Genomic DNA, 12,308 nt, shown 5'->3' with positions numbered 1-12,308 from the left:
CCTACTACTTGAAAGCAAACAATCCAACAGACTTAACTTCCTCAGTAGTAGGAATTATAAGCATGTACCACCATGCCCGGTCCGACATGACTGAAATACCTGAACAACAACAAAAACAACACTATGCCCAGCTCAAGTTGAATTTATATGAAAGATGCAAGGCTGGTTCAACATTAGGGAAACAACCAACATTATTAATTACTTGTGTTAGAAAACAAAAGCATACAAAACCACAGAGTTATCTCAATGTAGGGGGAAAAAAGTCTTTGACAAAGTACAACTCATTTATGTTAAAAACCCTACAAACTATGTGCATAGTGGGACATTTTAATATCATAAGCAGTATCGATATGAAACCAAAAAGCAAGCACCATGTGCAGTGGGGATAACCTTCCCAGTAAATACAAGATGCTCATTTTTCCCACTATTATTTGGTGTGGTTCTAAAAATGAGGGCAATGGCAGTAAAACTAGTGAAAGAACTTCAAGATGTAAAGTCAGGCAAAGAGGAGATGAAACTATCCCTATTTTTGATAACATGATGGTTTATTCAGAAAATCTTCATGAATCAGAAAGATACTGAGACAATAGCTTCAGTAAAGTTGCAGGCTACAAAACGAAGCCTCAAAAACTGTCAGACAATATATAGTAATAAAATCCAAGAGGTAATAATAGAAAGGGAACTCCCATTTAAAATAACTACAAAATGCATAAAATATTTGAGGATCAATCTACCAAAGGACTTGGTATAGATCAGATTACTAAGTGTTCCTTAAAGAAAGAGCAACTTATATAGTTACAATAATATTCAGTGCTCATGGCTGGGCTATACCAATATAATAATATCAAAAGGAAACTTTACAAAGCTTGCTAAAAATAGTAATGAGATTCTTTTGGAGAAACAAAAGATATTAACAAAAGAATATTAAGGGAAAAATGAAAAAAGGTAGGAATGAAGGGGAATAGGACTTTCAGACTTCAAACTATATTACAAAATGGCAGGCATCAAAACCATTTGGTATTAGCTGAGGAAAAGAGAAATAATAGCTCAACAGAACAAACCAGACAAGGGAGAATCAGAAAAAATGAACCTCAGTAATCCAGTGTTCAATAAACTGCGAAACATAAATTACTTAGGAAAGAACTCTCTATTTGATAAGAATTGCTAGGAAAACTAGAAAATAGTGTGGCAAAATTAGGCTTTAGAGCAACATCTAATGTAATATTCTACAATAAAGTCTAAATGGTTATATAGCCTTAATATTAAAAATCATACCATAAAAAAATTTTGAAAAGAAGTAGATCATATATCTTTTACAGCTCTGGGTAGGAGATATATTTTTAACCAAGTGAGGGATAAAGGCAATTATAAAAGATAAAACAGGTAACTTTGATTGTGTGAAATCTAAAAGCTTCTGAACAAACAAAAGGTTAAGAAGGAAAGTAGTTGAATAGAAAAAAATCTGTGTTTCAAATTTTTCAGATAAAGTTTTAATATTGAAGATGTATAGACTACTAACAAATATATTTAATACTAAAAGCCATTCCCCAATAGATAAGGGGTCAAAGGATGATGAACAAACATTTTCCAAAGAAGAATTTTAAACTCTTAACATCTGTGTGAAAAAAATGTTCCAAATCACTAAGAGTGAGAGAAATGTAGATCAAAACAACTCCGAGACTGGAAGAATTATTAATCAGTACAACAATTTTGGAAAGCAAATTAGAATTATGCAAATAAAATGACTAAAATGCCAATATCCTTTGACCCAAAGACTGCACTACTACTAGGCTTATCTTTCAAGATTATTGATAATAAGAAGTCTCCTTGCACATCAAAATATTTATAGTAACACTTTTTATGGTAGCAAAGAATTGGAAACAAAACCAAATTGTAGTACATGAATGTAATGGAATATTATTATGGTGTAATACATGAAAAATATAATGAATACCGAGAAGCACGGAAAGACCTACATGAACTGATGCAAACTGAAATAGAGCCCAGAAAACAGCATACACAATGACCAGAACAAGATAAATGGAAAAAAATAAACCCATCAAAATAAGCAAAAGTGAATGCTGGAAAATAACAAAGACTGAGCATGGTACCTAAGAAGAGAAATAAGAAGAAACCACTAACCCAACCCTTTGCCTAAACAAGAGGTCCACAGGTATGGTATGCTACATATATTTTTAAACTTTTTTGATTTATTGTTAGATTTTGCTGATTTTTCCTCTAATTTTTATTTTGAGATATTATTTGTTAAATGGCACGTCCAATTCCTTTCTCACTTCTTGCCCAGCCTTTCTTAGCAGTGACCTCCTTCGGCTCCTAGATTCAGTGTCTCCCTTGGCCAGATGCCTGCCCACTTCCAGGATCTCAGACAAGAAGCCTCTACTGACCTTAACGAGCAGGCAGGGCAGAGAGAGACCCATAGGAAGTTTATAGTGAAGGAATCCTCACCTATTTATCTCTGCAAGAGGATACAGGGAAGGGCTGGGGTGGGGGGCGCATCTACCAATGGATGCTCCGATAAAATGTCATCTTTAAAAGACAAATGAGAAGAGTGGGGGTCGTACGGAGAGGCCTGGCAGAAGGAGACTTCCCTCAAACCTCTCCCTTTCCATTTCCCCCCCCCCCCCCACTGAGGCCACAAGGACCCAATTGCACTCTAAGGAACTATAACTGTAGAGACAAGAGACAAAGGAATATATCATCCAGGCCATCAAAGACAGAGTAAGCCCCTGGCCACTGCCGCTACTGACAGACCAACCAACCCATCCATAAATGCCAGTGTATTTCAGACTCAGTCTTTTAATAATGATGACCGACGACAATGATGATAGTGATAGCGAGCATTTATATTGTGCCTATCACTGCCAAGCATTGTGCTAAGTACCTTATAAATATTATCTCACAACCCTGGAAGGTAGGTGCTGTTATTCTCCCCGGTTATAGTTGGGGACACTGAGGCAAACAGAAGTTGCATGACTTGCCCAGGGTCACACAGCTAGTAAGTGTCTGAGGCTGGATCTGAACTCAGGGGCTTCCTGACTTTAAGCCCAGTACTCCATTTACTATGCCACTGCACCTCTTCTCATGTTTTCACAGTCAGACCCAAGAGAGGCCACAGGTTCATAGGATCATAAATTTAGAGATGGAAAGGATCTTAGAGGCCATTTGTATAACTTTATCATTTTGAAGATAAGGAAAGTAAGACCCAGAAAGTTTAGGTCCAAGGTTACACGGTCAACAAATGAGTCTAAATCCAGGGTACTGTGGGCTAAGCTATTTTCAGAAATTATACTCATCCTGGTTGCCTAGATTAGACTCTGTGCTACTGACGAGATGAATCAATAAGACAAATTGTGTCTATGTGTGTGTATCCACATTAGGGGGCTCTTTCCAAAAAAGCACTTTTATTAGAGGCAATATTCTAAACCTGAACTCCACTGGAAACGTGCACTTGTTCAGGTGGCATTCCCAGGACATCAGGTGTGGGAGAAGGGGCAACTTCAATGTCCTAAGCACAGCAAGAGACACCTTTGCTGAAGTTAGCATCAAAGAACCTGGATTCTGCTTTTTAACTTTGGGTAATGGGCAGCCAGGTGACAAAACGGATAGAGTGCCAGGCCTAGAGTCTGGAAGACTCTTCTTCCTGAGTTCAAATCTAGCCTCAGATATTTAGTTGCTGGGTGACCCTGGGCAAGTCACTTTACCCTGTTTGCCTCAGTTTCCTCACCTATAAAATGAGCTAGAGGAGGCCAAGAAAACCCCCAATGGGGTCATGAAGAGTCAGGCAGAAGAACAACAACACCTTGGGTAAATCCCTTAGCCTTTCTAGACCTTAATTTTGTCATCTGTAAAATTAAGAGATTAGACTAGATGGCCTCCGAGGTCAATATGGCTCTAAATCTATGATCCTATGATTGAACTCTGACTGCAGAGCCAAGAATGATGTTTCCTCCTAAAGGTGAGCAGCAAGCTTGGCTTCTCATCCTCATCCGTGGGGAGAAGGAGACAGAAGCATGGTGGCTAGTCAGTGTTCTAATCTAATTCTTTCAGGGGTCTTGACTTCAGGATTTGGGTAGATAGACCTCCATCTCATCGATCTTGTCAGTCCTAGCGGTTCAATCACAACTCTTCTCATCCTTTGATTCTTACAATTGCGGACATTTATATAGCTCTTTAAAGTTTATAAAGCATTTCACACGTTATCTTATTTGTCTCTGCATAGTTCCATCTATTGTTGATTCCCCATTTTAACGGGTTACAAAGCAGACTCAGAGAGATCATATGAGATCGTGGGCAAATCACTTGATCTGTCTTGATCAGATTAGAGATGGGATCTGAAGCGAGGTCTCACCTGACTCTAGGTCCAGTGCTCTTTCAAGCACACAACACTACCCTCTTTTCATGTTCTTCCATAGATCCTCTTTAAAAGATCTATCTAATGCACTGGAGGTTTTCAACAGCTTTCCTAAATCATAGCTCTAATTTGTAGCTACTCATGGCTAGGTTTCATATAAAGTCATTCGCCTTTCATGGAATTACAGAATATAGAACGTTTGAGTGGGTAGTGATTGAAAGAGGCTCTTTCTTGTCGTTCAATTGTGTCTGACTCTTTGGGACCCCGTGGACCATATCTTGGCAAAGATACTCGAGTAGTTTGCCGTTTCTTCCTCCAGTTTTATGCAGGCAGGGGTTCAATGACTCGACAGGGTTTACACAAATAATGTGCCTGGTCAGATTTGAACTCTGGTATTTCTGACTCCAGGCCTGGTACTCTGTCCACCGTGTCACCTAGCTGCTCTGTGTTTTTATAAATGGGGAAATAAAGGCCCAGAGCGGGGTCTACCCAGGGTTATACAATGGACTGATGCATCAAGGATGAGAAACCCAGGCTCCTGACTTCCATTAGGAAGCCAGAAATTATTCTGATTTAGATATTCTGTTTTAGAAAAATTAATCAACATTTAAGTTAGCTCAGGGATAATGATGTTTTCTTGAAATTGTGCGGTACACACGATTTTCACATACCTTCCCTCATTCTATGTCTATATTTATGCAAATATTTTACTTACTGGGATGGCGTAGAAGCAGAGGGGGAAAACCAGTCTGTTGTTCAGTTGTTTCAGTCATGTCTGACTCTTCATGACCCCGTTTGGGGTTTTCTTGGGAAAGATACTGCAGAGGTTTGCCATTTCTTTCTCCAGCTTATTTTACGGATGATGAAACTGAGGCAAACAGGGTTAAGTGACTTGCCCAGGGTCACATAGCTAGAGAGAGTCTGAGGTCAAATCTGAACTCAGGTTTTCCTGACTTTGGGCCTAGCACTCTATCCACTGTGCCACCTAGCTGCCTGAACAGGCTACAGCATATATGTATATATAAACATATAGATGTAATCTGTAGTATATACACACATACAACTATATATATATATATGTATATATATACATAAATGTAAGATTCTTTCAATTCTACTTAGCTCAAACTAGGCTACTGGTATTGCTGACCGCTTAAGGACTAGAAAATAGTAATCTGTAATTTATAAACAAATAGTGTTTCTAAAATTCTTCCTGGTGGTTAGATATACTGAGACCTACTTGCCAGCCCTGTCTCCTTCTCCAGATTACTTTGTATTGGGCGGGGTGGGGTGGGGATCTGTAGTTTCATTGGCATAAGGAACTCCCAATGAGGAAATTCTCCTGACCAGTGTACAGCAAACACCTGCTATGCAGCTGGGGATCTTTAAGAGTAGCCCTGAGCATTGAAAGGTTAAACGACTGCCTGTTTGGGTCAGAGGTAGGCTTCATTCCAGGGCTAACCTGATGCTGTTTCTATCTATTACACATACTGTCTGTTTGTTAATACTTTCTATTAACTTGTGTTTCTATCTATTACACACATTGTCTCTTTGTATATACTTTCCATTAACTCTTGTATTTGTTGCATTTGCCCAAAAGAAAGCAAGCTCTGGGAGGGCTTTGACTTTGACTCTTTGACTCGACTCTTCGGTTTTTGTCCTTGTATCAGCTACCAGAGGTCTGGCTTTATGCATAACCACCATTTGGTAGTTCCTTGGATTGAGATGGTAATAGTTTAAACACTCCTCCCCATAACTTTAGCTACACTATCAGTTCCTTCAGGATCACATATAAAACTCTCTGGTTTTCAAATCCCTTTATAATCTGGCTCCCTCCTATCTTCCCCATCTTTTTATACAGTATACCTTCCTCCCTCCACCCCATACTCTGTGGTCTGGTAACGTTGTCCTTCTCGCTGCTTCTCACACAAGATGCTCCATTTCCCAGCTCTGGGCATTTTCGCTGCTGTCCCCCATGCCTGGACTTCTCTCCCTCTTCACTTCTGTCTCCTAGTCTCTGTGGCTTCCTTCAAGTCCCAGGTAAGATTTTAGCTTTTACAAAAAGCCTTTGCCCATCCCTCCTAATGCTAGTGCCTCTGCCCTGTTGAGGATCTTCAGTGTACCCTGCATTATATATGTTTCATTTGTACATAGTTATTTGCATGTCTTTCCCCCCATCAGACTGAGATCCTTGAGAGCAAAGATAATTTTTTGCCTATTTAAACATAAATGCTTGTTGACTGACATTGCTCTCTGAAGATAGTGCGCTATCTAGAGTAAAGAAGGGTGAAAGTCACACCAAGCTCTTCTGAATGATGACTAATTCCAAATTAGTGGAGTCTGAATTAATGAGATTTTATTGTACTATGTGACAATTGGGCATACGCCCATTTTAAGAAAACCAGGTCTATGGCAACCTAAATGTCCAAAAATTAGGAGATGATCTAAGAATCTTTCTAAAGATTCTTAGTTATTAAAGGACCTGCTGCCAGATTCCTTTAAGTAATAAGCTTCCTTGGTGCATTATAAACAGCAATCAATTTATGAAAATTCAATTTATATACAGTTTGAAGGAATACATACATTACGGCAAGATGAGCTCATGTATACATACACGAGTTCACAAGGTAGAAGACACTTTAGAGATAGATAATCTTCTAGTCTAACCCCCTCCCTCTGCAAATGAGAAAACTGAGACCCAAGTGACTTGTAGCAAGTCGGAAGAGTAGTAAGAATCAGAGCCCAGCTTTATAGCGGAAGTATTCTACTTCGGTACACACCGAAGACCTTAAAAGTATCAAACAGATTTGCCCAAATCCTTCTCAGCACAGGAGACCCACACTTACAGATTCCAATCCCTAGACACAACGTAGGGATTAGAGAATGGGAAAGGGCTGTACTAATTGTCACAAATTAGCTGTTCTAAAAAAAAGTCCAGATACCAACTAATGAACAGTCATAGAAGACAGGGAGAATAAATCTCTCAGAAGGCTCCCTCACACAGACACAGATACAGAAACACACATGCACGTTCGCATGCACACACACACACACACACACACACAGACACACACCCCTCTTACTGGCTGGGCATATATGGTCTATTTCCCAGGTGTCCCCAAACATAGCAGCTGGCTGGCCTACCCTGGGTACCCTAACACTGAGAGAAAAGGGTGTGTTCTTGGCAGAGGCCTTCTACCATAATAGCTGGGCTCCTAGCAGACTCTGGCTCTTACTCTGCTGTTGTGAACATCTCTGAAGCTGTACTCAAATCAAAGATTCCACTGTAAGTACTAATGCCTGCACAGACATAGCAGGAACTGCTCCCATCCTCCTCCAGCCCCCACTCTCCGAATTTATCAAAAGCGATCCCATTGGAAAGCCAAGTTTCCCAGCATGCAAAATTCCTCAAAGCCTATAAATTGTAATTCATAAAGCCTTTCTAGTTTCAGAAATGATAGAAGTAACTCCCAGTTTTAATTCTGGTCCTTCTGAGTGGAGCTAGGAAAGAATTCTTTAATCGGAATTTTTAATCACCTTGCTTGGCACAATCCCTCAGCCCTGCTCAAACCTTCAAAGAGTTAGATAGATCCTGAATTTGGAACCGAGGTAAAGTTCCCTGACTTATTTAGCCCCAGCGGGCTCACTACAGGGCCTGTGTACGGGTAGGAGATGGCTCCTAAAAATAAGAAAGCACTGGACAAACCCAGAAGTCGCCCATAAAGAAGGTTGTATGACTGGGTGGGGAGGAAGAGTTGGTTGGGGGTTCAATTTTCCCTTCTGCCCCTCGTCTCCATGGGTCCCCTGCTGAAAACAGGGTTTGAGGAGGCCCACAGAAAGTTGGGACTCCTGGAAGTGCATCAGGCTGCTAGCCAGGTTTGGGCCAGGGGCTTTTCTTTCCTAGGGGCTTTTTTTTTTTCCTTTCGATGAGCAAGTGTTCTCCACCTGTCAGCATACAGTTAGAACCAAAGAGCCCCGAAGCGCTAGGCAGAGTGAAGAGAGGAGATAAACTGAAAGACAAGACTTACCAGCGGCTGCCCAGCCCCGGAGACTGCTCCAGCTCCAGTCCCGGCTCCGGCTCCTGTCCCGGCTCCAGCTCCGGGTCCAGCTCCAGCTCCAGCTCCTGCACTTACTCCGTTGGCCGGGTAGTGCACCAGCAGATTGTAGCCCGAATACACAGACTCTTTGTACATCCCGACGCCGCTGCCGTCCTGGGCCTTGAGGCCTGAGAAACCAGAGGCTGTAAGACACACTGCCCCTCTTGGAAGTGTTCAGAGGAAGGGGGAGAAGAAAGGGATCTTTCTGCCTTAAGATAATTTTTTTTTAAAAGAAGCGGTCATGCGGGGTTCCTGGGGTGTGTGGAGTCAGTGGAAACAGAAGCATGGGAGGGGGGCTCCACTAGGGATAAGGTGTCTGTCTTGGGGACCCTGCAAAATCACCAAACTCCGCAGCCTTGAATCCCCAAGTGATCGCCCATCCCCAGTCACCTCCCTGGCCAGCTACTGTGACCCCAACTTTTTCCCCCCTGAGAAGCACCTCAGCGTTTCAGTCACCTGGGGTGGAGGTTGGGGGGAGTGGGTCTGTTTATTCTTAAGAAAGGTCAGTGGACAGGAAATGACTCGGTCGAAGGGGGGTGCCCCGAGGCTTGAAAGCCCGCCCCCAACAGTCCCCCATCTAACCCTCTCTGACAACTCTCCACTTTGATTTGGGGGGAAGGAGGCACTGCTTTCCTACACCCCTCCGGCGGTCCCCGCCCCCTCCCAGGGGCCCCGAAGTGCTGCTGCTGATGGTGGCAGTAAGTTGAAAGTCAGTGGGTGGGCCTGAACGGTCCCCATACTCACCTTCTTCCAAGGCATCTGGGAGTTTGTCCTGGTACAGCCTCTGGGAGTTCTGAGCTCTCCGGAGCGCCTGAGAGAGAGGAGGGGGTAGAGACAGAGAGGGACAGTCACCGAGAGAAGGATACAGAGAAAAGGACGGAGGAAAAGAGACAGAGAAAAAGAAGACGGGGAAAGAGAGAGGGAAAGAGCAGGAAAAAGAAATTGATGCATATCCGTGAGACAGAAAGACAGAGACGGCCACCAGTATCGAGGGAGACCAGGAGAATAAGAGAGCGCGAGGGAGGGAGAGTGGCAGAGGAGGGATAGAGAACCCGGGCAGGGCAGAGACAGAGGAGAGGGGCAGAAGCGGGGGAGACTCCAGAGTAAGAAGGGAGCACCCCAGGCTGCCCAGGAGGCGCGGGAGGCACTCTCTGCAGCCCCCCGACTGCCCCCCGCTCCCGGCAGCCCCCGCCTCTGCTTCCCCCTCACCTCTGTCTGGCCCGGGCCGCTCCCGGCTTGGCCGCTGCTGCCGGCGCCTTCGGACTCGTTGACCAGCGAGGACTTGAGGTCAGCCAGATCCCGCTCGGGGAAGCCGCCCTGGGGAATCTTCTCCTCCTGCTCGCCCTCATCCTTGAAGGCTAGCATCTCGTCTGTAGCGCCCAGGTCGTCCCCGCTGCCACCGCCTCCGCCCAGCTGGGGCATGATCCGGCTGGGGCCGCGGGGCTCTCGCTCCCGCTCTCTCCGCTGGGGTTCACTTTTCCACTCCGAACTGCCTGTGGCTAACTTCTGGGGCACCCTCGGGGCCTGCGGGGGGAGGTAGCGGGGAGGGTCCTTTCTCCGCGCCTCTGCCCGGGAGGGCTGAGGTTGACCCGTGTCTACCCGCGTCGGCGCCCGGCTTCCCCGGGGCTGGGGGGAGGGTAAGGGCTAGAAGTGGGGGCTCAGTGAGCAAGCAAGCGGGAGGGCCGGACAGACTAGAGGCTGGAGGTGCGGTAGCAGCTGGAGGCGCGGGAGGCTCGGAGTGCTGCCGGAGCTCCTGGAGAGCTCAGGGCTCCAGACATCAAAGGCGCCGCCGATGATTGACAGAGGCGGGGCGGGGCGCGAGGGGAAGGGGCGGGGCTAGGGGCCCGGACACTAACTCAAAGAAGGTGGAAGGGAGGAGTAGCCTTAAAGGGCCAGTGCTCCCAGAGTGTCTGCTTGGGAAGGTTGCGGAGAGACCGGGAGGGGGTGTGTGTGGGGAGGTGTGCAGAGGACGGAAGGGGGACAGTCGTTGGAGGCAAGCTCAGCTCTAGCTGAGTACCTCTTTCTCCTCCCAGAGATTCTGGGAGAGTTTTCCCCACTCCCAGGGTCACCAGGTCGGGAGGATGGCAGGGGATGAGGGGGGAGACTGTGCTTTGATGAGGGATTGGAAGGAAGGTGGGCGGGGGAGGCAGTGACTTCCAGAGCCTGGGAGTCTCGTTTGTGAAGGGCTGCATGAAGGCTTCTCTGCCTCTGTGTGTATGAGTTGTCTGCGTGTGAGAAGCAGACACTTTCACGCAGCCTCTGTGCGTGGGGGTCATGCACACGGAGTGTGTGTGTGTGTGTGTGTGTGTGTGTGTGTGTATGTGTGTGTGTGTGCGTGTGCAGAGCCTAGGGGCTGCGAAAAGGTCTTTAGCGTCCGAGTAATCCGGTGGGGACAAGAGCCCCCGGGAGTCCCAGCTCGGCGCTGGGACGCAGGAGAGGGCAGGGACCGCGCCAGCTTGTAACGGTTTGAGACTCAGGCTCCCGAAATTCGCTGGCCTTCTCTAGAAATCAGTCGGGGACTTGGGTACAGTTGTCCCCTACGGGCTCAGCCCCGCCCAGCCTCCGCCCAGTACCCGCAATGTCCCATCTCTCCGGCCAGCAGAAAGTGCTCGGGTCTGCTAGCTGCTCCCCGCCCCCGGAATGTGGGAATAAGCACCTTCGCGCCACCTTTTTGCCCCCCAGTTCCCCCGCACCTCCTGTGCCCGCAAGGATACATACCAAGGCACCGAGGCTTACACACCCGGGTTGTCGGGGCGCTGGCGGGGGCGAGAGGGTTCATAGACCTCTAGGCAGTACTTGCTGGGGCGCCTGTTGCCCCAGTTACTGCTGGGGGCGGCAGCCTCAAGGCCACCCAACTCTAGCACTCTGGGACTGTATCTCTGTGTGTGTGTGTGTGTGTGTGTGTGTGTTGTGTGTGTGTGTGACCTTGTGTGGGTGTCTAGGGCCTGAGCTCGTGGGAGCTGCTACACAGAGTTTGCTGGTGAAAAGCTGGCCCAGAGCTTTAGCGCCCGCCAGAACAGAGATAAAACCCTGGCTGAGAGAGGGAAACCTGTTGTAATCTCGCCGGGAGAAACAAAGAGGCTCATTAATGCGGAGACTCTGGGGAGCCTTTGATGTTGGCTGCCTTGCCGTCACTCAGCCGTCCATTTGCATTTAAACCTTCATAAAAGCTTAGTCCCGGCTTCCTTCGCCCTGGGCGAGTGAGGAGCAAAGTATAGGTTTCTATTTAAAGAAACCCGCCAACGCCGGGGCGTGGGCTCAGGGGCCGGGCTTGCTCCCCTTAGCCTTCCCCAAGCTCTCCGCGATCCACGCCTGGGCAGTGACCCTGGACCTCCCCCAGCCTAGGACCGGACACAGACCTGCGGCGCGGACCAGAGCGTTTGAGAGGAAAGAATGAAAGCTTACCAGATAGGAGCATCTTTTCCCTGCCCCGTGTTTCTGCTTGGCAACCTAGGGCTCAAAGCAAGCTAAGGAGTACGAGGGAGAAAAGGATTTAGGAAGATGCTTCCTCCTCCACTTACACATCATCAAAAATAAAAATAAACATCAGAATCCCCGGAAAAGTATCCCTAGAGGCCACTTCCTGCAGCTCTGGCACCCATTTGTTCTTCCCAGATGGGGAACCAACGGAATGGGTGTATGGGTGTGTAAAGGGCCTGAGAGAGGGGGGGGGTGTATTAGGGAGGATTAGTGGTGTGCCGAATGCTAATGTCTCAGAAGGTCTGGTTCTCTCTGAGCCTCAGTCTCTTCTTTAAAATGAGGACCATACTCCACTCTATGATGTTGTGGGTGCAATCTGTAAACTGTGGCGTGTAGGACAATCGCCACATGTGTTGACA

At 46.5% G+C, this 12,308-nt stretch overlaps 1 protein-coding gene across 4 annotated transcripts in view; it reads right to left on the bottom strand.

The window, feature by feature from the left end:
- TCF7 (transcription factor 7) overlaps window positions 1-10,152 on the bottom strand; it is a 119,464-nt gene extending 109,312 nt beyond the window's left edge. For 2 of the 4 annotated variants that reach the window (XM_036748750.1, XM_036748747.1), the window contains exons 1-3: window positions 9,679-10,152; window positions 9,214-9,280; window positions 8,401-8,597 (exon numbers count right to left, since the gene is read on the bottom strand). In XM_036748750.1, the coding sequence (XP_036604645.1) occupies window positions 8,401-8,597; window positions 9,214-9,280; window positions 9,679-9,891 (477 nt within the window). In that variant the 5' untranslated portion in view covers window positions 9,892-10,152. Of the gene's footprint in view, window positions 1-8,400; window positions 8,598-9,213; window positions 9,281-9,678 lie in introns of those variants that run through there. The other 2 variants (XM_036748749.1, XM_036748748.1) reach the window with 1 other exon arrangement.
- Between the last annotated feature and the right edge of the window lie 2,156 nt (window positions 10,153-12,308).

This window comes from Trichosurus vulpecula, chromosome 3 (genome assembly GCF_011100635.1).
Source record: "Trichosurus vulpecula isolate mTriVul1 chromosome 3, mTriVul1.pri, whole genome shotgun sequence".
NCBI lineage: Eukaryota > Metazoa > Chordata > Mammalia > Diprotodontia > Phalangeridae > Trichosurus > Trichosurus vulpecula.
This window is presented reverse-complemented; position numbering and strand designations above follow the sequence as displayed.